The sequence below is a fragment of the Melospiza georgiana genome, chromosome 15 (assembly GCF_028018845.1).
Source record: "Melospiza georgiana isolate bMelGeo1 chromosome 15, bMelGeo1.pri, whole genome shotgun sequence".
Classification (NCBI taxonomy): domain Eukaryota; kingdom Metazoa; phylum Chordata; class Aves; order Passeriformes; family Passerellidae; genus Melospiza; species Melospiza georgiana.
The window spans coordinates 3,206,944-3,234,525 of record NC_080444.1 but is presented as its reverse complement, the minus strand read 5'-3'; the positions used below and the strand labels follow the sequence as shown (position 1 = coordinate 3,234,525).

The following is a 27,582-nucleotide window of genomic DNA, read 5'->3' as shown; positions in this document are numbered from 1 at the left end:
CTCTGCAGTTTGGCTCTCTACCCACTCTGGAGGGAAGTGTTGGCAGGGCAGTAATCCCTCTCCTGCCCCGTATCTCTGGCAGATGGAAATCCCAGAAGGAAAAGGGGGGAAATTTTAGGTTTCCCTGCTTGAGTGATTTCCAGGGTGATTTAAGATCCAGTAAATGGCCTTTGGATTGGCAGAGCAGGTTGAGCTGCAAGAGGAAGGTCACTCCAAGTATTCCTTGTGGGAAAATTTTCCTTCTCTGATCCTGTGGGAGTGAGTGGGTGGAACTGGAAAAACCCCATAAAAAGTTACTGCATGAGCTCTGCAGATTGAATAACACAGTTATTGGCAGCATCACACTGAGTTTAAATTACCCACAGCTCCTGGGGCTGGGCACTGTGCAGGTGACAGCTTCTGCTTGGACCCCTGGCAGCAGGTTTGGTGCTTCTCTTTCTTTCCTGTCATTCTCATCTCTCCCAAAAGAGCCATTTTGTTGTAAAGTCTGGGAGAGTTCCAGCTGAAATCTGCTCTGGGGAGATGCAGAGAGGGATCACTGGGGAGGGGGGGAAAGGGGAGCAGAGCTTGAACAGGCTCTGAGCAGGAGAGGGCTGGGAGGGGAAGATGGAACAAGCAGAGGATGGTTTTCAGCACTCCTAAAACCTGTGGGTGACATGAGGCTGCCTTTTGAGAGGCTGCCTGATCTCCTGCAGAGCAGAAATCCTTTCTGCAGGTTCCATCTGCTGTGGCCCAGGGCTGCACTTGGGCTCTCCTGGCTGGGGGTGAGGCTCTGCTGATGCATCAGTGCCTGAGAGGGGAGATGATTGCAGGGGAGCAGCAGTGCCTGGTCCTGCCCCCTGAGCACCCTGCACCAGTGCATGAGCTCCAGATCCCGGGGAGCAGCAAATAAAAGCAAATCCTTGCCTTTCATACCCTCCTGCACTACCCTGTGTGTCCAGCCTGAATGAGCCCCCTCAAATGAATAATTTAAATTCAGACTTTCATACATGGTGCTTCTCTCTGGGCTTTTTTTGATTTTCCTTTTCCCTGCCAGTGTTCAAATTTCCTCACATACTTCACCAGTGACCTGATGCCAAGGGATGCTCTGTGGCTGCCACTGGAAAAATAGTTCACAAGTCAACATGTGCTGATGTGCTTTTTGAGCACTGATGTCCTTTTTGAGATCAGCCCTGCTGAATCTGCTAGGCACTGAGGGCCAGCTGCAGTGATTATAATGTATAGTCAAAAAACCCAGTGCCCACACTCAAATACTGAATATTTAGGTCTCTTGTTTTCTGCCTTTGGGGACTAGAAATCATTTCTCTCACTGATCCTTTCTCCCTGCTGATGGATCTTTATCATTCAAGAGTGAGCTTGAGATCCTTGGAGATGTTAGCAGTGGTTTTTTGCTCTGTGATTTTGTAGTCACTACTGTGGTTTTCCTCATGGAATACACAACGTTATATAAATTTAAACAATGTACTTCACTGATCTTTAAAAGACTTCAGAGCTGTTTGGTTTCCAGGAACACTTGACTTTTCCAAGGTTACATTGAGACTAAATTTATTTCAGTTTATTAGTATAACCAGTTATTTACAAATCTGACAGCTCTTTTAGACAGTATTTTTGAGAATATGCCTCAGCTGATTTCTTGTTTAGTAAATTCCATTCTTGCAGACATGAAAAGTCCTCCTGAGGGTGATGTGAGTACAGTTTGTATCCACATACTACAATATATTTTGTAAATTCAGCTAAGCTTTCTCCATGTCTAGTGTGTGCACTATTTAGGTTAAAGAATGTCCATCTCTGAATGCAAGATCTGGGCTTTGTTCAGCTCAGACTTGGTCTTCCAGTAGCCAATTTCTGCTTGAATTAAGATCATTTGAATCAAAGTGCTACGCAGTGTTTATATTTTTAAGTCTTCATAAGGTCTTGTCCAACCAGCATCTCCTGGGAGGAGCAGGTGGGAATAGAGACACAAAATCTCTCCTTTGCTGCCCATTGCTTTGATTCCAGCAGCAGCCAGTAGTGATTGAAAAACATTAAATAAAGTTAAGCAGCTGTTTTATGTGGGAACCCAGGGAGAATTTAACAAGCTCTGTGCTATTTTCTGAATCTCCAGGAAACACCTGCACCATCATCCTGTTGCTGAGAGTTTCAGGCGAGCTCAGAGCTGGACCAGAGCTGATTCTGCTCACACTGGCTGGGGACAGCTTGGTCAGAGAGCATCAAAAGGAAAAATGACCCAACACTTGTGAAACTGGCTCCCAGAGCTGTGGCAAACTGCTGCCTAATCCCAGCATTAAATTTACCTAAATAATAATAGAGGTTTCAGTGGATTTCACTTTTGTTCCTCACCTGGGTATGGCTGTCAAGTCATGAAAGTTTTAAAAGCTCATAAATTAGCAGAAGTGACAAATGAGTTCAGCAGGGTGCCCTGGATGAACTGCTGGTGTTTGAAACTGCTGAAGGGGCTTTGCAGTCAGGGCTGAGCCAGACCTCACATTCACCCCTGGATTGGTCACACAGACTTAGGGGAGAGACAGGAGAGAGGCTCTGGCTTCTGAAACTGATGCTCGAATTGCCAGGAAAATAAGAAAATTGCTGTGAGAGCCTTACAAGCTGCTGTGAGTAGTGATCCAAAAGGATTCTTTAAATGTCAGATTCAAGTGAAAGCCTCACTCATATCAGCAGCATTAGGTTCTTCCAATGCTGAGCCCAGCCTCTCCCCCAGGAAAGGCCACTCCCTGGTAAAAACGAACTGAAAAGAAGAGTTCACTGGATGAGCTGATGAGCAGATGCTTGAGAGCAGACTTCTCTCTTCTCTGCAATGTGTACCTCAGTATTTCCCTCCAAAATGCCTCAAAAATTTTGCTTTTTGGGCGATTGCAAGTTGTGATTTCTCCTGGAATAATTTAGGATGGCTGTGGTTGAAAGTTGATTTAGAAGGGCCTCTGGAAGTTATTGCAAATAAAATTAAGTGTGTTCAGTGGCTTCTTCTGCAGGCAATGTTTCCTCCAGCCCAGGGTTTCTATGGAAAAGCAGGAATGTGCTGCCTTTGCAGCAAATACTTATCATGCACCAAACCTCACCTGTGTGGAGCTTTAAGAACAGGAGACAATAGAAAAAGGATCTTGAAAATAGAAAAAGAAAACTCACAGTGAGTTTCATTAGAGATCTCTATTACCAAACAGCACAGGATTCATTTTCTTGTCTATTTTCACCCTCCTCTGGGGATGAATGATGATTAAAGGACAGGATAATGAGCAGGGGGAGGGCGGGATGAGAACTTGGTGAGAAGCAGTTAAAATTTATAAAAAAAGAAAGAGAAGGGGAAAGGAAAACAAGTGTTTCAGTTAACTAGTCAAGGTTAGCTTAGCACTGTGTCTTATTATGAGAAATAGATGGCTCAAAAGGAACTTCACAAGTGCTGGACTCCACGGAATTTATGTTGACAACTTATTAAGAGTATTTGTTCTTCTAGTACAAATGTGATGTCTTTTATATTTATCTCCTGTTTTGTTGGGGGGTGAGATTCCTGTGCAAAGGCTGCAAACCAGCATGCTCATCTTTCCCTGCCTGTTGCAGCTAAGGTAAGCAAGGAAAGAATCTGTTTACTTTTGTAAACAGAATGATTTGAGTAACAACCGCTCCGGTTTTGGTGCTCACTACCGAGCGGGGCGGGGGAGTTTCCAAGAGGTTTTGGAGGTTTTGGGTGTGCTCGGACGGGCTTTCCGTGCCCTCGGGGCAGTGTTTGTGTCCCGCACGATGCACTCGGGAGCTGTCCGTGGCCTTTCCCCACTCCCTGCCCGCAGGACGCGGCGGTGTCAGCCCGGGGCCGGGTTGGGAGCGCCGTGGGACGCCGTCCCCGCTCCGGGCCGGGCTGGCAGCGCCGTGGGACGCTGTCCCCGCTCCGGGCCAGGCTGGCGGCGCCGTGGGACGCTGTCCCCGCTCCGGGCTGGGAGCGCCGTGGGACGCCGTCCCCGCTCCGGGCCGGGCTGGCGGCACCGTGGGACGCTGTCCCCGCTCCGGGCCGGGCCGGCGGCGCCGTGGGACGCTGTTCCCGCTCCGGGCCGGGCTGGCGGCACCGTGGGACGCTGTTCCCGCTCCGGGCCGGGCTGGCAGCACCGTGGGACGCTGTTCCCGCTCCGGGCCGGGCTGGCAGCACCGTGGGACGCTGTCCCCGCTCCGTGCCCGCCCGCTCCGCCCAGGAGAGGGAGCCCGGCGGCCGCGGCTGCGCCGGGAGCCGGGGGCTGCGCCAGGCGGGGGCGGCGCACGGAGCGCTGCCCCGGCCGAGCCCCCAGCCCCGGCCGCTGCCCCGCCGCGCCCAGAGCGGCTCCCGAGCGGGCTCCGCGCTCTCTCCGCTGCCCCGGCGGCGCCGCCTCGCCCCGCGGCCCCTCCCGAGCATCGCCCGTCGCGGGGGAGCGGGGCCGGTACTCACGGTCCGCAGCAGCGCACCGGGCTCGGGCAAAGTAATCCCGGCTGCGCTAAACTCCGCGGGAGCCGCTCCCGAAACCCCGCTCTGCCTCTGGCCCCGGCTGCCCGGGACGCTGTTCCCCAGGAAAAGCTGCCCAGAAGAAGCGGCGTCCGACAGAAGATGTTAGAGGAGGCGAAGGGGGGTGGCTTTTTGCCCGCTGCGTGTCTCCACGCCTGTCATTCCCTTGTGTTAATCCTTTAGGACGGAGTCGCCGGGCAGACAGAGCGTTCCTGGAGGGGCGATGCTGCCGAGCCCTGCCCCGGGCACAAGGAAGCAGCCGGGAGATGCGCGGCCCGGGGCGGGCAGCGGGAGAGTGTGAGGAGCTGCCTCCGCCTGCGCCTTTCCGAGAGGGAAACAGCATGGTGAGAGCTGGACCCGATCCCTGGAGCGCGGCCCCGCTGAGCGGGAGGTGGGATTATTCCGGAGTAGTTATGGAGAGCTATAACTTGGCAGCGGAGTGTTAAAGCGACTCGTTCCTGCTGGGAGAGGAACCCACTGCGGGTATCGCCGGCGTGGTGGCCGAGGGAAGGTCGCTCGGGTCCTTCTCCTCCTCCTCTCGCCTCTTTCTTCATCCGGCAAACGACCGAGGGAAAAACTGCTAATCGGCTCTTGCCAGCGTTGGGAATACCGTGCCTTTTGCTGGGATGATTTGCCCTGATGTGCCGCCTCAACGGGATGTACAAAGCGCGACTGGGACTGATCCGGCCAGCAAAGTTTGCAGAGTGATCGGCAGGGGCCGTGGGATGGAGGGAGCTGGGCACACACCAGCAGGGTCCGTCACGCACGGTCCGACGGCACAGACCTGCTGCTCCCCTGAAAAATAACTCCTGGTGGTCCAACTCTTACTTCTCCCCTGCCAGTTTGCACTTTCAGGGAAAAAAACCCACATACACGATGCAATGCAGTGCTCCTGTGTTGGTTTTGTATATAAGATTTGCTATGCAATTCCAAAACTAAAAGAGGAGGAGAGACGGCCCTGCGTCCCAGAGCAAGCAGGGAATCAGAGGTGAAAGGTAGGAGCCAGGATTTCTTGTTTAAGTCAGACTAAATAACCTGAGCTACTTCTTGCTGAAAACCTTTAAAACACACCTACTGTATGTTTATTTATTTTGTCTTGGAAATGTAAAACAGTTTGAAACAAAGTGAAGGTTTGCTTTCTGATACTGCCAAGAAACAGAGTGAGAACTGGTGCATTTTGTAACAGGAATGTAGTGAGGAGGAAGGATGGAGTGTTTCATCAGTGAGACATTTAGGGAACCAGAGAAAAGGCATCTTGTCTGATACGCTTCAGTAAATATGAAGGGCTGGTGCAGTGGACACTGGAAACACTCGATCAATACTCTATTGAAGTGGGAATAGATGCAAGCATGGAAAAGTGATTGCTTTGCTGTGTGTGGGATGTGTTTGCAGAGGACGGCAGCAGAACATTCACAGGTGAGCTGTCTGAGTTAGGCTACTCCATGCAGGGGTGGTGCAGTGTGTTTCTGAAGGGATTGCTAAAAACCCTCTCTTTGTAGGGTGGACTGTGTTTGTGCATTTTCAGTTCCTGCCCACAGAGCTTTCAGGATGTTGTTAGGGTGATTCAAAGAGGGTGAGGTCTGTCTGGGGGCGAAGGGACTGTAGGAAAAGACCTTTGCTCTGTTTGGTGATGAGTAATTAATGGCCGTCTGATCTCTGTGATCTCTGCAAGGAGAGGAGTTGATGTCGTCATGAAAATCATGATATGATTTTCCCTCAGGAGAAACTATGACTTGGAACGACACCACTATGGACGGGGAAGGGCTGCTGGTGGAAAGGGACTCCTCTTCCTTTCGGATCCTCACGGGCTGCTTCCTCTCGCTGCTGATCCTCTCCACGCTGCTGGGGAACACGCTGGTCTGCGCAGCTGTCATTCGCTTTCGCCACCTCAGGTCCAAGGTCACCAACTTCTTTGTCATCTCCTTGGCCGTGTCAGATCTCTTAGTGGCAGTTTTGGTCATGCCTTGGAAAGCTGTGGCCGAGATCGCCGGTTTCTGGCCTTTTGGTTCATTTTGCAACATCTGGGTGGCCTTTGATATTATGTGCTCAACAGCCTCCATCTTAAACCTCTGTGTCATTAGTGTGGACAGATACTGGGCCATCTCCAGCCCGTTTAGGTACGAGAGGAAGATGACCCCCAAGGCAGCCTTCATCATGATCAGCGTGGCGTGGACTTTGTCCGTGCTGATCTCCTTCATCCCAGTGCAGCTCAACTGGCACAAGGCTACAACCACGAGCTTTTTGGACTTCAACGCCAGCTTAGAAGGTGTAACCATGGACAACTGTGATTCTAGCCTAAACAGGATGTATGCCATCTCCTCTTCTCTGATTAGCTTCTACATCCCCGTGGCCATCATGATAGTCACCTACACCAGGATATACCGGATTGCTCAGAAGCAAATCCGGCGCATCTCGGCTCTGGAGAGAGCAGCAGTGCATGCCAAGAACTGCCACAACCCGGGTGGCAACAGGAGCAGCATGGACTGCCAGCAGCCAGAGAGCAACTTCAAAATGTCCTTCAAGAGGGAAACCAAGGTGTTAAAGACCCTCTCAGTGATCATGGGGGTGTTTGTGTGCTGCTGGTTGCCATTTTTTGTGTTGAACTGCATGATTCCCTTCTGCGAGCCCACCCAGCCCTCCAAGGGGGCAGAGGCTTTCTGCATTAATTCCACCACCTTTGATGTTTTTATATGGTTTGGATGGGCCAATTCTTCCCTGAACCCCATCATCTATGCCTTCAACGCCGATTTCCGCAAGGCATTCTCCACCTTGCTGGGCTGCTACAGGCTCTGCCCCCTGGCTGGCAACGCCATCGAGACCGTCAGCATCAACAACAACGGGGCCGTGGTCTTCTCCAGCCAGCACGAGCCCAAAGGGTCCAGCCCCAAAGAGTCCAACCTGGTTTATCTGATCCCACACTCCATTATCTGCCCGGAAGAAGAACCTCTTAAAAAGGAAGACGAGGAGGGTGAACTGTCAAAGACCTTGGAGAAAATGTCTCCAGCACTGTCGGGTATCTTGGATTACGAAGCTGATGTTTCTTTGGAAAAGATCAATCCCATTACACAGAATGGGCAGCATAAAACCTGAACAGTAAGGTTTACTCAGCCAGACCTAATGGTGTATACTGTAATAATCTTTTTTGGGAAAAAAAAAAGATATATGAGATTTTTTTGGTAAGAACTTAAGCTCTAAGGGAGAAAAATGCACATTTACACCAAGCCCAGAATTAATTTTCCTGGCATTCAGAGCAAATTTAACATTTCAAACAATAAAAAGAAAAAGATACTGGAAATTGGTTATTAAAAAGGATGTTAAACTGTACTGTTCACCCTGAGGAAAATCTACAAATTTAGATACAGTGCAGTTACAAAGAAAATGTTGCTTCTTCTCTGTACAGAGAAACCAATTTCTAGGTAAAAGTGAGGCAAAAGATAAATGTTGAGTATTTAAAGATTAATGTTTACTAGAAGTTAAAAGATTGCTTTGTCTTGTGATAGTGGGTGTTAACAGGTCCTAATTAATGACTGAGGGATTGTAAAGGTAGGTAGATGCCTTCTTAAAATTATTTCTGACAAATAATTGAGCCTTATAATGAGAATGGTTATTTTTAAAGCTTTGGGAGGTAATATGTTGATACTGGTTTTATTTATTTATTGTTTTAAATTGATATTTTTCATATGTTATAACAGATCTAGCTTTATTTATGTTATTTAAGATGTTTAAATAATGGGATATTTTTGGAGTGTCATAACTGCATTTTGACCAGTCAACCAGTCAGCACTTTATTACAAGCTCTGATAGTCTGGAGAGCTGGTGAGGGGAATGGAGCAGTGTTAAGGAGCTCAGCAAGAAATGAAGGAATCAACAGAACTGATGCTGTGTGGAGTTGGTTTGCTTGTGGGCTTTTTTTATTTTTAAGTGGGATTTCTTTCAAAAGATAGGACCAGAGTTGACTGAGTTGCGAATTTTCTTCCCTTATAGAAATAAAAGAAATTGCTGCTATTTATTTTTAAAAAGTTTCATGTTACAGAGACTTTGCTAGAATGTCAAGTTTGTGGATCTGTAAATACCTTAAATATGACTACAACCTTAAGAAGGATCCAATTTGGGAAGGAAAGCTTCTTAGATAACAATTCTTAGTATATAGTGTTTTGTATTTATGTAAGATAAACAGCTTTCTCAGACTTTTCTTATTTCAAGTCTTGGATATCTTTTCTGAACAAACACACTGGGTTATAATGGCAGCTGGGAGGACATCACAATTTAGAGACTGCCATGTCAATACTCCAATCTATAAAGGAATTGTGGCCTCATTACCATTTGGGATTAAAACATTTCTAAATCCGGCTGGAACTGCAGCCTCCATCTCGAAACCCTCCTGTGAACTCCAAAAAAGTTGCCAATGTTTAATTAAAAAAATCCTGCTACTTTGCCACTGTCCTTCCCTGCTGCTTTCCCTCTGTAATGCCAAAAGCAATCAGTGAGCATTAGCAACAGGAACGTTGGGTGTTAATATTCAGCAGCATTCAAAGGAATCCATTTCTTTTCTAAATGGGAGAAAATACCCTTTGGAGCAACTTTTTCGTAACATATATCAAAAGAAATGTGTTGTCAGGAAAAGAGAACTGAGAGGAAAAAAAATTTTAAAGTCTAACAAACTATATACATCCTGCATCAGGTCTGTGTATTTATGTATTGTGAATGTTTTCATAATTTTATTGCCTGTATGCTGCTTTCATACATATAATAAAATTATTTTGTGAACAGAAGGTCAAATAAAGCAATCTACATTGCATTTATTAAAAACATGCTGGTTTTTGGCAGTTGTATTGGTTGTGTTAAAGGGAAGGTTCATTCCTTTATTTTCCCATTTGCCCTTTTTTGGGATCACACCCATGAGGCAGATGGGAATTTCTGTTAAAAGCAGAGGAAAACCTCCTCACTAGAGACCACTGAGCCCCTGCTCTAAACTAGGATTTGAAAGCAGTAAAAGCAATTTGGAAACAGCCACTCTCCGCTTTAAATGTGTAAAGCTTGCCCTACTGGTGACTTTTATTTAAAAGATTATTTTTTGCCTTGGAGTAACAGCATAGTGAATGGGCTCCTTGGGGAAAATGTCCTAATGCCTGATTTTTTTAGGGGGTACTTTGAGGAATTAATTTCTTAAAAAGAGGAGGTTCTGTGGTTTCTTACCTATTCTCAAAACTCCCAGCAGTCTGATAGAAAGGCAAAATACAAAATATGATTTAAGGAGAGCGTGTAAAGCAAGGTGCTGTTTTTGCAGGAGTTCACAGGGGATGATTTGTGTTCTGTAATAAATGTTTGCTCTGCTTGACCAGGAGCTGTCACAGAACCTCTCTGCTTGCAGAAGGATCTGAGTTTCAGGGGGTTCTGTGAAGTTTGGTGAAGTGCTGCTGTTGCTGCTGGGAGTGTCCCCTAGGTGTGAGAGGCTGGGGAGACACTTGGATGACTTTATTTTATTGCTTTATCTCTCATTTGATTTAACTAATTTTTGCTTCTGGCTCCTTTTCCTTCAATACATTTTCAAATAACATGAATTGGCCCTGATCCTCATTTACCAGCACACCCCATTTTTCCTTTGTTTTCTTCCCAGCAAGTGCCTCTACCTGTCCTCTCTGCCTTTCCTCCCATTACTCCAGGGCCTTTCTGTTGCTTTTTTGGGCTTTATTTGCCCCAATTACCCTTTGCTTGGAAGAAAGCCCAAATTAAAATCCTTCCCCTCAGCACAGCCAAGAGTCCCCATCCCACACCCTGCTCCCAGAAATGCCTCCCTTACCTGCTGCAGAGCCTGGACACAGTGTCAGGGGTGGCTGGCAGGGACAGCAGCAGGCACCTGCTGCCTGCCTCTCTATTTATGTGCTGAATTAACTGCCCAAAGCTGCATTCCTTACCTGCTCTGTGCCTGCTCCCCAGCTGCTCAGAACCAGTGGTTTGCTGGAGCTGCTGGTCACAGCAATGTCAGGGGGCACCGCGGGGGCTGGAGCAGCGCCAGGAGTGCCTGCCTGGGCTCTGGGGCTGATGAGGTTTGGCTGAGCAGCCTGGGAGGATTGCTGCCTGTTCCTGTACCCTGGCAGGCAGCTGGCTGCTCTGGAACTCATTTCTGAGAGTTCTGCCTCCCCTGAGACAGCTTTGGCTGCTTTGGTGGAACCCCTCCCCAGGAAAGTCTTTTCTCACCTCGTGCTGCAGTGAGTGCTGGGCAGAGGCAGGGATACAGAGGAGCAGTGAGGTGCCAGGGCACTGGGATGTCACTGCTGCCACCAGGATGGTCCCCATGTCTACTCCAGGGCAGTCAGGCACTCTTCTACCTGCCCTGCTCACGCTTTTCTCCCTGCCTTGCTCACACTTTTCTCCCTGCCTTGCTCACACTTTTCTCCCTGCCTTGCTCACACTTTTCTCTCTGCCCTGCTCATACTTTTCTCTCTGCCATGCTCATACGTTTCTCTCTGCCCTGCTCATGCTTTTCTCCCTGCCCTGTTCATGCTTTTTCCCTGTCATGCTCATGCTTTTCTCCATGCCTTGCTCGTGCTTTTCTCCTTGCTCGTGCTTTTCTCCTTGCTCTGCTCACACTCTTCTCCCTACCCTGCTCACAGTTTTCTCCCTGCCTTGTTGATGCTTTTCTCCCTGCCTTGCTCACACTTTTCTCCCTGCCCTGTTGATGCTTTTCTCCCTGCCTTGCTCATACTTTTCTCCCTGCCCTGCTCACACTTTTCTCCCAGCCTTTCTCCCCTCCAGCAGCATTTCCTCTACAGAGTGCACCTTGCTCTGTCCCTTTCCCATGACAGGACACGAATGCAAGTTTACCCAGATAAACCAAGGAACCTTTTTTTCTGTTTATGCGTCCTCGTGACTGAAGTTATTTTTTCTGTTTGTGGATGGAAGAGGTTAATAATTCACCTGGTGGCCTTGATGAAGGAGCTGTTGGCAACAAATGAGCTGCAATCACCAGATTAAATCTGAATATATTTCTCCCCTTCCCTTGTCAAGAATTTTGTGCTGATTTGAGTTTCTAACTTAACAAAGCGTGCAAGAGATAGAGGATAAATGAGGAAATGCTTTTGCTGAGGTACAGCTATCATGACACAGTTATTGGGAGCCAATCCTGGATTTTTTCAAATCAATAGCTTTCAGAAGCAACCACATCTGATTGAAATCTCAAAAACCTGCTCTGATTTGTATCTTGAAAGGCAGATTATTCCAGCAATTGTTTTGGTTTCTGGTGTAATGAGAGCAAAGTGTGTTCCTAGAGATGAGCACGTGGCCTGTGTGGCCGCACAATGAATGTGACTTAGGGAACATTGTGGTGTTCATTTCACAGCTTTGAAAAGGGGGGGAACACAAATCCAAGGTGTTCTTGGTCTGTGAAGCAAGTGTTGGGCTCCAATCTTGGTTCAGGTGATGATCCCATCTTTGAGAGAGAATCTGGTGCTCCTGCCACAGCCCAGATCTCAGAGCTGGGGTTTCGTTGTGGCACCAACCTTTCCCAAGGGATCTGCTGAGCCCTGGGCTGGCTGCTGCTCTTAATGACTTGGATGCCTCTCTGTGTCAGTACCAATAATCTGTTTTTATGGGCATGTTCATTCATCATCCATCATCCTCAATTAAAGGATTCACAGAGCACGTGGAAGGGACAAATGGTGAAGTGAAATGAAATTTCTTTGTTACAGAAGCAGGAGATGAACCAGGCCTGCATCACCTGCATTAAAAGGACAAACCTGTCAGGACTGACAGATTTCCATGCCAGCACTTTGTGCCAGAGAGATCAAATGTTTCAAAAAATATTGAAAACACATTTTGAAATTGCATCCTAAAAGTGCTTTAAATAATAATTTAAAAAGATTTAATGATACTTAATAATGACATATATATATGATAATAATAATATATATTATATGGTATAATGAAATTTACTTTTTCGCTTTCTTGTTTACTAAGCTTTTGTGGCAATTACTGTAATTATTTCAGAATTGTAAGTGGGACTATCCAGTTTCCTTCTCTTTACTCTTCTGTGCTGGTATCAGAATTTGATGTGGATTTGTGTTCTCAGCTGAACAGACTCTGCTCCAGCAGCTCCTGCAGCCTCCTGATCCTTCCTGGAACCCTGGATCCCACCAGGTCTGTTGGGAACAGTGAAAGGAACCCCCTGCAAACAGCTGGTTTTGAACAGTGAGAAATTATTTTTGAGCAAAAAAAATGGCATTTTCTGTTGGTGTCTTTTTTGTAAGTCCAAAACCTGATCCATTTTCATGTTTTTCTGGATTTGTTTGCAAACAGTTTGAGTTAATTTTTTCAAAAGAAAGATTATGGCTTAAATAACAGCAGTATTTTTGAAGTGAGAAAGATTATAATAGTTAAAATTTCAGAAAAAATTAAATAGCATTACAATCCTTATAAAGTAGAACATTTTCAATGCATTTTATTAATGTATGACAATCTTTAAAAAAGAGAACAAATTCTGATTAGAACAGTTTAATGCAGAAACTTCCAGTCGTATTTCTTATTTTCTTGAGAGGATAAAATACAGTGATGGGGAGCTTTGGGATAAGGTGTGGCATGAGTAAAAGCCTTTCTAGCAAAGAGTATAGGCAGTCACATTTAGACATTTGGTAATTTCAGTTGTGCTGTTTAGTTGCCCTCGTTGTGAAATATTGATTATATTTTAAAAAATGGATTAAATGAGTGTGTGAAGGTAACTTTCATTATAATAAGTGTGATTAATTGGCCCTTTGCTGGGAGTCTCTGTGGACTTGTACCTTTTTAAGTGGCATTTTTGTACCCAGGCTACAGCACAGGAATTCCTGCCCTTTGGGACTGTCTTGCTGCTTTTCAGCAGGAACAAATTCCTTCCTGTCCCTTCCCTGTCTCTAATGCACGTTCACTCCTTCAGCCTCTTTATCCTTTACTTACTGGGATAAAGTAAATTGTAGGGATGTGATTTGAAGGTGATTTTAGCAGGTGTTTGCAGCCCAGCCAGGGCTGTGACCTGTGGGACACTGTGTCACTGTTATGTCAGATGTGACACACATATGTGATTAGGGTCTAAGAAGAAAAAAAGTTTATTATTCTGTGTGTTCTCCAGTTTATATACTCTTAACAAAGTGTGATCTTAAGTCATTAACTACATCACAATAACTTATTCATTGGTGCAAAGCAATTAGGTTCAATGTAATTAGCAAAATTTTACAGAAATTTAATAAGGCACATATACACATCTACTTTTGCACGTAGTCTAGATTATAAAAATTTTCATGTATCTTTTCTAATCTGTTTCCATGCTGACAGCTTTGTCTTCTTCCTTGCTATGGATACACTCAAAAATCATCAATGTTATTTTTTCTATTAACTCAGCTTTGCTTGCAGGCCAGCTGTCAAACCCCTCCATACTCTCAGACCTGTGTACCCCAGGATCCTGCTGGCTGGGATCCCCCCATCCCCATCCCCAGGGAATGCTGCCCATTCTGGGCAGGGACAGGGAGAATCCCTTGAGGGAATTCACTGAGGCATTCTCAAAAAAATGCCAAAAAGTCGATGAGCTCACACCCCCTGGTAAACTCAACCCCTGGCATGCTGCTCTCCAGTGCTTCCTGCCCTTCCCAGCTCAAAAACCACCTGCAGAAACTGTTTTCATTTTGCAGTATTTATCCAGCCTTTCTGTGCAAACTCCCTCAGTTCTGGCATGTGGTTGAAGTTACGACCCAGCAGCACGATAAAAGCAAAGAGAACATAAAGTTATCAATCCTGACCCTCAGGAAAAGAACCCATCAGCAAAGGGCTGGATTCCCACCCCACTGAGGGGATGAAAGGCAGGAAAACACCACAAAACTGTGCAGGGAAAACACCACAAAACTCTGCTGGGTGTGAGTGAGGAGCCCCAGCAGGATCTCCCCCATGGCACTGCCCATCCATTCCCACTCCATGAAGGGAACACTTTGCACACCACAGGCTGAAATCAATGGAATGTTCAATATTTCCTTCACTTCCCTTTCCAAAGCGACTGGTGATTCCTCTCCACGTCCATTTGCTGCCTCTGCTCAAAGTTAAATGTGGGAAAGAGTCACCAGTAAAAGCCTCAGGGGTTTACAGTTCAGCTGGAGGTGTCTGAGGAGAAAATACACTTTTCCCTAAAATGAAAGAGCTTCACTGCTATTTAGCTTATTATTTAATTTTTTTAGTCTATTACATTTTATAATGTGATTTTTTTTACTGCTTTCCATTGCTCACAACTGACAAAAAATCAAAATGCTTTCCATTGCTCACAACTGACACAAAATCATTCCTGAATGCTAATTTCCTCTGTGTCTTATGTAATACTTTTAAACTACAAATACCTGTAGATAATGAAGTTCAGCTCACTTGTTAGGGTGAGAAAAAACAATGCTCCAAAAACACTGCCCAGGGAAACCTGCAGTCACAGTGCTGAAGAGAAATGTAATATTATGAAGAAGGACTTTCCTCTCTGAGAAGCTGTTTCTGCCCTCTGAAGTGAGGATTCCCCTTGCTTGGATTGAATATCTTGTTTTATTACAAAGGACTAATTCAATTTGCATTGTCTTGTAACACTGCTGCTTTTTTTAGTAGCGAGTCCGTGTTTGGTTGTACCCATAACTCAAGGGCACTAAACAGACTGTAATTGTTTCAACAGTTGAATTAATCAAAATGCTCCGTGTGTTTTAGTTCCTTCAGGAAAATAAAAGGGTGGCATGCAATGCTGCAGAGTAGTTTCTGAGGGTTTAATTTCCCTCTCAGGCACTTGTGGGTCAAAGCCTGCACTGCTGTGTGGGCACAGCTCAGGGTGTTGCTGATATTGACAGCCCATGGGAAAACCATATGGGAAAAACCCAAATTGATGGGCCTCATGGTCACCACAGCCAGGCCAGGGGATATCCACGGGCCAAGGCTCCAGGGCCGTGGTTTCTGTGGTTGTTATTCCAGCTGGGAGGAGCTGGGCTGCCAGGGAGGAGCTCCTGCAGGCTCGGGGGTGATGCCGTCTCACGCTTTAATTCCTTTAATTCCAGCCCGTTCCCATCTATCACATCTGTCCCAGTGGGAAGCTGAGAGGGGAGGAACATCCATGAGGAGGTTGAAGTGCTGCTCTCAGAGAGTCATTATCATTTGTCAGTGTTGGAGGAGCTGCTGTTGTCACACAGGGCCTGGGTTTGAAGGGTTGGGAGTTCAGTTTGGTCTGAGGATCACCAAAATACCCCAATTTATCCTCATTACAGCTGTCGTGCTGTGCCCCTTGCTTGTTACATGGACAAATAGTGATGGGAGAATAGTTTTAAACTAAAAGAGAATAGTTTTAGGTTAAATATTAGGAAAAAATGGTTCCCTGTGAGGGTGGGCAGGCCCTGGCACAGGTGCCCAGAGCAGCTGTGGATTCCCCATCCCCGGCAGTGCCCAAGGCCAGGATGGACAGGGCTTGGAGCAGCCTGGGATAGTGGAAGGTGTCCCTGTCCATGGCTGCTTCCCTCAGCAGAGACCCCTGATGGAGAGAGCCCCCACAGCCCCTGCCCCAAAAACTGCCCAAACTCCCTCCCTGGTATCTCCCTGCCTGGGATTTCAGTGTAAGCCTGGATTTTATTCATTCTGCAGCCAAAATTAGGCCAGCAATGCTGCCAAGAGGCACACTTCTTTGGGTTGATACGTGGAGAATGCATTTTTAATGCTCTAAGTGCTGTTCTCTGCCACTGGACTCCCATGTGATGCAGAGCTGCAGTCAGAGCCCTGCAGTAAAACAACGTTTTCTTCCAAGCAGGATGGAGAAAAATACAGCAAATAATATTTTTTCATTAAAAGTGAAAAATATTACTTTTAACTGGCCAGCTTCTGAGCTTTCTCAGATCTCAGCTGCCAAGGGATAATTCTGTCTTGTGAGGTTAAAACTGGAGTAAGAACAATTTTCTAATCAAAACAAATGTTTACCTACTGCAGGAAAATTTGTGTGTCTAGACATGGGCACCAACCTTTCAGGTAATATTGAGAAACATTATTTTATTTTCTTTCGTTGTGGTCATGCTGAGAATTTCTCCTTAATTGGAGAAAAGACTTGTGATTAAATGTGCAGCATTCAGGAATCTTCATTCTGAACTGGGCAGAGGAATTTCAATACTGAAAACCACCCTCCAAAAAAATCCCAAACTTTCTCCCCACCAATGCAGAATTTGCTGTGAGGTGGAAACAAATTTGATTTGGGACATCTGTGATTCCTTTCAGGTTTCTTCCCCTGTTTCCTGCTTAGGAGAAGAAACATTCCCTCCTGTGGGGATGCATTAGCAGGAAAGGGACTGCACACACAAGGAAGAAATGCTGGAGTCACTCAGGGAGAAATGTTGATCTATTTCTGCTGAGTAAACCCACAGTGATATAATTTACTCCCTGGGATTTGCATTGGATTTATGCTGGCATATAGGAGATCACAGAATCCCCCTGCTGATTAGCACAATGTGCTTGGGGTGAGACCCAGACCACCTCAAGACTGTCTGATCTTTCCCTATTTTCAGACCCTTTTTCCAGTCACTTATCTCTTTTGCTGAGCCTCATCCTTTGCAGAGAGATTTTTCTGTGCTGGATCTGTGCCTCAGGCAGACCTACAGACTTCTAAAGTGTCAGTCACAGCAGTGAAATCAGTGCAGCACAAGAGAACAGGAGAAAAGCAAAGTTGTGTTTCCCACATGAAACAAAATTTGGGGCTGTTGAGAGGTGAAGCTCGAGGGTTGCTGGGTTTGGAGTGAGGACAGACAGTTCTGCAGGTTGGGTCTAGAGGTGCCTTCTGCTGGATTTTGCTGTTCCACCAGGGAAAAATACACCTGAACTTCAGGAATTTAGGTGTCCCTTGAACTGCCTCACCTCCTGTATGCTTGGGACTGTGTGGGCACCTCACAAAATCCTCATCACTCCACCAAATGTTCTCCCTCTCCCACCTGGACCCACTGAACTTACTCCACTGGAGTTTTGAGCTTCACCTAAGACAAGCTCTCCAATTTTAAGGATTTATCATTAAGCAAAAACAAAAAGGAGAGGTTCCCTTTGTGATTTTTAGATCTTTAATAAAAGGATACAGTAGGATGTGAGAAAGGGAAGATATTGCTGATCACTTGCTTGAATGAACATTTGTGTGCCCAAGGTGATTCCAGCTCTGCCACCCAGGAAAGGAGATCAGGAGAATCCTTCCTATTAAAGCTTCCTCAGCTTGAGAGGACTTAAACAACAGAAATAAAAAGGAAAATGAGCAGCTGGAGGCTCAACTCACATTGAGGCAAAAAGCTGGGAAGGAGACATGAGCGATTTGGTGAATTTGTAGAAAGAAAGGAGTCATGTCCCACTCACAACGTGCTGCTGACAGCACAGACTGGTGCTGCTCCCACTTGTGATGCCCCAGACCTGGCTCCAGGAGGTTTCCTTGGGCAGAATCGTGGGGGACACCAATCCCCACGGGGCTGTCAGCCTGCACGGCTGGAATTCACACCAGTTCTGCCTCACCAAGAGCAAACCCAGCTCGTGTTCACCATCAGAGTTTCTGCTTTAGGCCTTGCACAGGCAGGAACTGAAGCAGGAATTGCTGGCAGCAGCTTTGCAGGATTGCATGGTCGTGCAGAATGTTGTGTATTTAAAATAATCTGTGATATTAAGACTCAAAATCTGCCCTGTGTGTTATGAGTCTCCCTGAACAGGAGCTCTGGTGATGGGCACTGTACAAAGTGTTCTGAAATAGAAGCAAGCTGCATTCTGGCTCTGTGCTCCAATTAGATGTGGCCTTTTTGAGGTACTAAAGTGACTGTGGAGAGGGTAAAGAATTATTATTTTTAAGTTATTTTTATGCCTGTAGACATCATAATTACTTTTTTCCCCCCCTTAACTGACTGAAAAAATCCATTTACATGTTTTCCTAATGGTCCCATCAACTTTCCAAACCCAAGCTTGAGGAAAGCAATTAAATTGCTGATATTTATCTGAGCCTAAAAAAGCAGAATCCCTTACAATTCCTGTGTCATAGGAATTGAGAGGCAGCAAAAAACACAGCAGCTCCATAGTTTGGTGTTGCTGACATGCTCAGGCAGCGAGCATGACATCTTGCAGGATCAGAGAAAGATTTTTTATTTCCAAAACTGAATGACAAATCCAGAGCTCCTTTACAGGATTCATTTCCATTTCAAGTATCCAGGGCTTTTGATGGAGCTGATGGAAGGGAGAAAGACAGGACGTGCTCAGATTGAGGATCTGAGCTTGTCTGAAAGAATCTAAAAATGGATTAATTTTCATTTCCTGGAGAATCTCAGGAGGAGCAGGCATCTCAGTGCACAGAATCACAAACCACAGAACGAGCTGAGTTGGAAGGGACCCACAAGGACTGAGCCCGAATCTTAGCCCTGCACAGGGCAAACCAATAAATTCCACCTTGTGCCTGAGAACACTGAATTTTCTGTCTCTAGATCCTGAAAGTATTTTTTCTGCTTTACTGATGTATTTTACTTCCTTATGAATTTTCCCAGCGTTTGAAGATTTCTACAGAGAAGAAACTCTGGAAGATCTGCTCCACTGCCACATGTGCAGAGTGACCTCACACGGCAGTTTGATCAATTCAGACATGATTTTCTTCTCTAGGCTAATGCTGCCTTGCTTATTTCATCCTAAAGCTCGGGGAAAGCTTGGGAAGGGAGGGAAAAACCCCATCCAGGCTGATGGAAAAGCTGCAGCTCAAAGGGAGAGGAGTGAGAGGGCTCTGTGGGAGCATTTCCCATCAGCTGGGGTGAATTTCTGGGTCCCACCCCGTGCTGTGGCAGCTGTGGAATTTCCTTTTTCGGGTGATTTGGGTGAGGCACAAAGCCTTGGCCCCCTCCTCTGGTTCTCCCAGCAGCAGGCACAGCCCTGGGGCTGTTTGTGCTTTGCTGTCCTGCCTGTGCTGGGAGCTTTGAATGCCCTGGGCAGAGCTGACAGGCTCCAGATGGTTGGGATGGTACCTTCCAGAAGAGTCAAAATCATTATTTAGAAAAGCCACATGAGTGATTTTGAAAGCAATAAGGTAATGCTGCCACAGCAGCAGGGACCTGGGATCAGAAAAGCAATCACTTTTGGATAAGTCATTCAACCATTTAACCTTCTTAGCCTCACAGAAATCCCCTGTAATGGACTCGTGGTTATTTAGTGCCTCCCCCATCTGGGAGGCAGACACTAATATTGTAATTGTTTTATTCCTCTTCATTCTGCTGTCAGTTAAACACTGTTTTCTCTGCTAGGTAATGATAAAGCTGATGTGAGTTTTACTGTGCTCTGATACATTGCTCCCCAAATGAGAGCAGATAACTTCAGCTGAATGGCAGGCTCCAGTGAAGGAAGAAATGAACATGAAAAGCAAATAGCCCCTTGAAAGAACAGCTCCAAAATCAGAATTTATAAGTGCACAGTGCCTGCCCGTTTTTCACCAGTGTTTTGTACCATCACGGTGAGTTAGATTTAAATTGTCACTTAACAGCACTGCACTTCAAACTGGCACCTTGTGTTGAAATGCTGTGCAATGAGTGATATTTAAATCTGGCTGTGAATATCAAGAAATTGCAGAAGAGAGCCTTTTTGCTGAGGCTCTTGAGCTTGCTGCCACATCTCCTGTCACTCTTCACCTTTTCCTGACAAAGAGAAGCTCTGTTGAGAGTTCGCTCCATTGCCCAGCTGCCCCTGCAGACAGCATTGCCTTCCCTTCCATATTGTGTTTTTAAATTATTTTACTGTTTTAACAGCATTGCTACAGCTGCTGGGTGGGGATGAGGAGAAGGTTCCAGCTCAGAGACTGACTTTGCTCCTGCTCTGCAGCTGCTGTGGTTCTTTTTCTCTCCTGCTCCTCTCCTGCTCCTGCCCTGGCCCAGGGAAAGCTCAGGAAGAGTTGCCCTCAATTAATGCAAAAAAGACTATTCTGTATTCAGAATTTCAACCTGTATTTTCACTTTTCTTGTTCCAATTTTGTGTGCCCCTGCACCCTGAAGTTGCCTAACAAAATGTGTCTTGCACCTCTGAATTTAGCCTGTACTTTCACCTTAGTCTATTCTATCCATTATTCAGATAGAAATAGACAATTCTTCAGGGGCTTTAAAGCAAAATGAAGAAAAGCAAATTCCCTTATTGGAATCAATTGCTTGTTGTCCGTTTATCTCTTCAAGAAATGGCTGAAATATAAATCTTAACATATGTAGACTAAGAGAAACATCTAAAGGTTGTGGCTGGGCACAAGCAATAAAACAAATTTCAAATTTAGCATCCTATTTTCTGTAATGTGCTTCTCCTTTTCACTCGTGCTGTGATCTGTCCTGGGGGCTGTGTGCACTGGCTGAGAACTCCAATAACCGCAGAAGGGAGAATTTCACCACAGGACAGTCCAGGATCTCTGTTCTGACAGGGATTCAAGGAGCTCAGATGGGGCCACAAGCTTCATTTTTCTCCAAAATACTCTTCTGAAGCCTTTTCTTCAGCTGGTGCACAGCTGATGGATGGCTGTCTTCAGACAAAACCAAGAGCTTGAAAAGCTGACTGGGATATCTGCTGGAGAAAACCCTCAACAAAACCCAGCAATTTGTCTCTGGAACAATTTGGTGTTTGCAGTGAAGTCCACTTGGTCCTGGAAATCAGAGTAAAAGACAGGAAAGGAAGCTGGAGAGGGACTCATTATTAGGAACTGTAGTGATGCCACAAGTAGTGATGGGTTCAGACTGAAAAAGGGGAAATAGATATAAAAAATTAGATGGTTAGATATGTAGTTAGATAGATATAAAAGAGAATTTGTCCTGTGAGGGTGGTGAGACACTGGCACAGGGTGCCCAGGGAAGCTGTGGCTGCCCCTGCATAGCTGGAAGTGCCCAAGGCCAGGTTGGAGAGGGCTTGGAGCCACCTGGGACAGTGGAAAGTGTCCCTGCCCATGGCAGGGGTGGAATGAGATGAATTTTAAGGTCCTTAACACCCCAAACCATTCTGTGATTCTAATAACAGAGGAGAGGTTTAGTTTTGTGTGTGTAGACACAAAGATGTGTTCACAAAGGGCTCAGACAGCTGAAAATGCAGGAAATAGCAACATGCAGTGAAGGAATTCAGCAGGAAGAGAGAAGTGGATCAAGACATAAGAAGGTACTGCATTTTCCAGAAAGGGGCATGGGCAGTGAATCTTGAGAGAAATTAGGAAATGGCCTGAACCCAGAGGAGCCCAAGGGGGGATGTGTGAGTCACAGGCTCAGCCACAGCCCCAGAGGTAGAAAGGGAGCTCAGAGCTCCAGCCACCCTCTCCAGGCAGGAATGAGTCAGGCAAGGAGACATTTGAGGATGCTCATTCCAGAGAGGAGCTGGAAATTCGCAGCAGGGAGAAGAGCAGCAGCCTGTGAGCAGGGCAGGGCATGGGGAGAGCTCAGCCCGGGGCAGACTGAGGGCTGAGGGCACAGCTCTGCCTTTTCCAGGCTCTTACTAGGAGGGCTGGGATAAAATCCTCATCCAGATGTGTTGCTCTGGCCCTACAACAATAGTTGTGTATTGTGTAAATAAAAATAAAAAAGAGCGTTCTTGTGTGCTATTACTTGGTCCGTGCTCTGCTCTGGATCTTTTGGTGTTGGTTTGGAGCTGATTTACTTTGTGGCTCTCCCACATTTGGCACTGGGGATGTGTGGTGCTGTTCACAGGGGTCCCAGGACGAGGGAAGAGACGAGGATCTGACTCCATGTTTTGGAAGGCTGATGTATTATTTTATGATATATATATTATATTAAAACTATACTAGAATAATAGAAGAAAGGATGGGGTGAAAAGGAGAGCTCCAGGCTAAAGCAGGCAGACGTGGCTCCCCATGGAGGTTTGGAAGGGGACAAGGTCACACCCAGCAGGTGCACAGGGTGCTCAGGGACTGTGCCCCCGTCCCTGGCACTGCCAGGCCCCCAAACTGTGGGGCTGCCTAGGGAGAGTTCTGCAAAGGTTATAAAGCAAACAAAAACCTCTGTCTCAGCCCCTGTTTGGTCCCAGGGCTCTGTGCTTGCTGGTCTCAGCATGGGGAGGTCCAGCCCCACCTCTGAAGGCAGCAGAGGAGTGAGGTCCAAGCAGAACCAGAGCTGTGTAACCCCTGAGATGCCTCCTTAACACACGCAGCAAATCCTCCGACCCAAACCACTTGCAGAATTTCCCCTCATGTTAAAATAAAATAAAGGTTTAAGTTTCCTTTTAAAGTAAAGCTTTTCTTTCCTTTTCCTTCTTTCCCCCCCCCTTTATCTCTTTTTGAGTGCCTCAAATCTGCCACATTGCATAACTCCTGCTGGTGTTTTTTTCAAATATTAAAAGCCACCAGGCAAAGTGATGCTGGTGAGCTGGGACTGGAGAGATAATTATGTTCTGAATTAGGTGATGCCAGGGCTGGGGGTTGATGTCCCACCCCAGGCTGGCAGCAGCAGGAGATGTTCCCTTTTGGGCTCTGAGCCTGAAACCCCTGGTTCTGCAGGAGCTGAGGCATTTTCTGCTCATTCCACATCTGCTCCTTCCTCCCCTTTGATAAGGACACATCCAACACAGCTGGATGGGCGCAGGGTGGTCTCAGCAATCCCTGGTTTTCCTCTTACACAAGCAAAACAACCATAAAAAGCATCATTTCCTATGTAAGCTACCCTTACCCCTCTGGAATTTCTTATGAGATTCCAGGCTCTGAGTCTGGATGAGGATCTCCTCCCACAGAAAATTTAAAGATAAATGATTTGATTATAGAAGCACGAATTCTTATTTAGTGTGAATATTCTCCTGAAATAGAAGGGAGAATTACAAAACCTTTTGTCTTACAAAATGAAAGTCTTTTCTCAAAAGAAGAAAAGCTTGGGATTGTTTTTTTTTTTTTTTAAGTATGTCATGGAAAGCATGTGGAATGCATACACGAAAATGTAAAATACCTGAAACATGAGCCTTTCTGAATGCCCTGAAAATAGAAAGCAGGGCTGGCTTTGTGAGATTTGCAGTTGGAAGGTGATATTTTCCAAGCAATGCTTTCACAGGGAATTTTTTAACCTGTTTGTGTGTCAGAGTGGCTTTTTGCCCAGAGCAGAGATCCAAAGCTATATCAAGCAAAAGTAAAACCTCCAGAAGTTGAATATGTATTTAAAAATAAAAGGAAAAGAGCCAAAACTGAACAGTGAAGAGGCAAAATCTTGCAGTTTCAGAGCAGCATAAGATTAAGGTAGGTTTTATCACGTTGGATAACACCTAGGCTATTCATACATCAAATATAAAAAGTGGGCTATTTTAGAGGCATCCTGAAGGCTTGTTAATGACAGCTTTTTTCTGAACAACAGCATCTTCTCAGCCCAGCTCCTTTGCTTGTGTTGCCCACATCTATTAAGCTTCATCAGCCAGACCTTTGCTTTGCCGGCCCAGAGCTCTGCTGTGCACACACAGCTCCCCCCTTCCCTTCCCTTCCCTTCCCTTCCCTTCCCTTCCCTTCCCTTCCCTTCCCTTCCCTTCCCTTCCCTTCCCTTCCCTTCCCTTCCCTTCCCTTCCCTTCCCTTCCCTTCCCTTCCCTTCCCTTCCCTTCCCTTCCCTTCCCTTCCCTTCCCTTCCCTTCCCTTCCCTTCCCTTCCCTTCCCTTCCCTTCCCTTCCCTTCCCTTCCCTTCCCTTCCCTTCCCTTCCCTTCCCTTCCCTTCCCTTCCCTTCCCTTCCCTTCCCTTCCCTTCCCTTCCCTTCCCTTCCCTTCCCTTCCCTTCCCTTCCCTTCCCTTCCCTTCCCTTCCCTTCCCTTCCCTTCCCTTCCCTTCCCTTCCCTTCCCTTCCCTTCCCTTCCCTTCCCTTCCCTTCTCCCATTGAATTCATGCCCAGGATTTGCTGGAATTGTGTTAATAAACCCATGGAGCTCCTCTGAGTGCTCTGCTCAGCACATCCAGCCACAGCCCCATCCCTCCTCGGGTTATATTCCAAGGCTGATTGAAGCATTTGTTGGGGAGGACTCAGCTCAGACAAAGGACATGGCTTTTAGTGACATAGGTCATTAAAATCTGGACAAGGAGCAGCCCTGTCAGGGTTGATTTATTTCTAAAAAACCCAGTGACTCCTGAATATACTGAGTGCAATTTTGTCCTCTTTAACTGAACAACCAGTATCACAATATGTTTTTTTTTTTTATCTCAGAACATCTTGAGGACAAATTGCATCATAATATACTTTTTTATTGTACTTTTCCATGCAGTTTTCTAAGAAACTGTCTAAAAAATCATCCTTTTATCCACCAGCTCCCTGCAGCCCCTCCTGGGCTGAAATAACAGCATTTTTACAATGTACATCCTTCACTGCAAACCAGCTTGGGGCAAGAAGGGAGAAAATATGCTGTATCCATTACCTTTGAAGGAGAACTTTAGGCAGAAGGCAGTTGATTGCTCATGCAAATATTCTTCATAGCAATTGTTGGATCTTTTTTATTTTCCTGAATTTAATTGCTGGATTTTTACTCAGCAATGAGAGCCAGCTCTTTGCTTCTCTGTTTTGCTCACATAAAGCAGCCTAACACTGCCTGCCACTAAGATAAGTACGTGACTGTCACTAATTTAAGCAGTGAGCAACAGCAAGAGTTTACCCTCCCCAAACTGCAGCTCCAGGAATTTTCTTTTGGAAAGGATCTCCAGGATCCTGCTGGAGCTGAGGGATTCAAAGGAATCAGAGCCTGTTGTGAGGCTGTAATCAAATATTCAGAGCTGCCAATAATGAGTGATGCCAGTGATGGCAGTGATGATACTGGAGTGACAGTGTAGAAATGCCACCATCTTACAAATGAAAGCCAAGCTGCATCCTAACGACTTCCATGAAGACGCTTTGATCTATATTTTATTTTTTCTATTAAATAAGTGACATGCACTCTGCTGCCTGCAGTTCCCCAGCTCTCCCCAGGAAGGCTTGGAGGATGTAATTTCTCAGAGAGTTCTTCTGAGCAGGTCAGCACACAAATGAAGCCTGAAATTAATGTGTCACCAGACTTGCTGGGATGGCTGGTTTGCAGTAAATGACATTTCTATAGGAGAGGAGTCACCCATCCTGTGAGCAGTTCATGGGGAGAGTTTGGGGGCATTCCCCAGCAGCACCCCTGGGACTGAGCCATGAGATTTTCATTGATGAAATTGCAAACAATTTTCATTGTTTTCATTTGGCTCTGGTGTGCCCAAAGGCATCTTGACTGCAGAGACCTGCCCAGATATTTGGGAATTGCCACTGTCCTGTTATTAAATGCCATGCCTGGCCATTCTCTGGATTTATCTGGCAAGGCTGATTCACCTCTGATTTACACCACTGTGTCTCTGAAGTCTGCTAATGATTTCCTTGCCCAGAAAGAGCCTTGCTCCTCATCTGTCACCTGGCATGAGCTGACACAGGGGACCTCATAATCACCACCTGCAGCTCCCCAAAAGATGTATGTGCACAGACACTGAGTGCACTCATTTTTTCCAGAAATAATGTGTGCCCAGTATGAATTGGGGAGCAAACTCACTCTTTTGTCTCACCTGTGATCAATTTACTTCTAGGGAAAGGTAGGATCATTGCTGTGAGTGGTTGTGTTAATAACCAGCCTGCCCTGTGCAGAGTGATGCTGTCAGATTCCAATATTGCTACACAGATTGATTTTTGCACATTTTATTTTTAAGGCAAAGTGCAGCCAAAAATGTTTCAGGAATGAAATGTTTCTGCTGCAGAGGAACCAGTTGGCTGGGCCAAGGTGGGAGTGCAGGATGGGAATCAGGAATTCCAGCCATGACTGTGAGGGTGCCAACAGGCTCTGACCTCATGGTTTGATTTGCAGTTCCCCATGACTTTTGTGGGCTCTGGACTCTCTCAGCTCCTGTCAAAGCACTGGGAGGCTCCGTCTCCCCTAGCTGGAGGTGCTGCCCTGCTGTCATCCTTGGTCCTGCTACCCTGTCCCTGCAGAACCATCTCCTGTCCCCTCCTTGGCTCTGCCATCCCCCCTCTGTGTGCAGCCAGGGCAGAAGGAACCCTCAAATCCTGGGCCAACAACAGCAACAACAACAAAATCCATGTTTTCCAAATGCATGGCTCCTCCAAGTGCAACTTCTTCCTCCACACATATGGCTGGAAGAGATGGGCACAGAAATTTAAGAGAAAGCACAGGTTAGAAATGTGTTAGTCCTGAAAGATGTTAGTCAGTTCATAGCCAGGAAAAAGGAAATCTATAGCCCTTGTCTTGCTGACAGTGTTCTTGGCAAGGGAAAAAATGTGCATCAAGAATGCTGTTTTTAAAATCTGCCCCTGTGAAAAAGAGATGCAGAGCAAGCACACAGCCACAAAACTGGGAAAATGTGAATTTTTTTTTTTTGGGTCTTTGGGAAACTTAACACCTTGTCCAAAGCATTTGGATGTCCCCATTTCATCCAGGGTGTGTTGCATGGCTGGGTGATCTGGCAGCACAGAAATGTGCTGTCAGGGACAGGGAAGCAGCAGGTGGCAGAAGGTGCTTACAGAGGGTCTGTGAGCAATAATTTGGGATAAAACCAGGAAAAAGCTCTGGCCAGGCTGCAGGGGCTGGAGGATCTTCCCCTGGAGCTGCTTATCTGTGGTTAGAGAAGCCAACAAGGCAGGAGAAATGAGGCCTTGGTCTGTGATTTTCAACGCTTTGCACCTTTGGGAGGTATAAAAATAACCTGTGCTTTGGCAGCAGGCAGGAGAGAGGGAAGATGCTTCAATATGAGATTAGAAACAAAGGGCAAGTGAGGAAACAGAGCTGTGAACAGTGCGGGGAGCAGAGAGGGCATTGGTGTGGTGGGTTTTGGTTGGAGAAGGGGAAAAGAAGCCTCATGGAGAATTGTTTCAGGTAAAAATGTTTTCTTCTTCTGCACTGAGTGAGTCTCTGGCTCTTTTGAGGAAACCAAAATAGGTTGCTTCTTCTTCTTCTTCTGTGTCTTTTCCTTTGACATTCCAGCCTAAGGCGTAGATTTTCACGGAAGCCTTTGCTCTGGGGGAGGCTGGAAGGCTGATCCAGACCCTCCTCCTCCTCCTCCTCCTCACTCCCCAGCCTTCCTCCCCCTGGCCCATGCCTGCTGCCAGCTCCTCTCCCTCCCCACGGGCAGGGTGTGAGATTGAGCAGAGCCTTC

At 46.3% G+C, this 27,582-nt stretch overlaps 2 protein-coding genes across 2 annotated transcripts in view; one reads left to right on the top strand and one right to left on the bottom strand.

Moving 5' to 3' along the window:
* The window catches only part of SFXN1 (sideroflexin 1), a 32,989-nt gene extending 28,322 nt beyond the window's left edge, over positions 1–4,667 (bottom strand). Inside the window, exon 1 of the mRNA XM_058034925.1 lies at positions 4,424–4,667. The gene's annotated coding sequence lies outside the window, so the exon portion shown is untranslated. The remainder of the gene's footprint in view (positions 1–4,423) is intronic.
* Positions 4,668–5,355: 688 nt separating this feature from the next.
* DRD1 (dopamine receptor D1) lies at positions 5,356–9,261 on the top strand. Its single transcript, XM_058034924.1, is given in 3 exon segments — positions 5,356–5,454; positions 5,457–5,472; positions 6,198–9,261. Coding segments are annotated over 3 exon segments (1,482 nt in total). The 5' UTR covers positions 5,356–5,358; the 3' UTR covers positions 7,568–9,261.
* Positions 9,262–27,582: the final 18,321 nt, after the last annotated feature.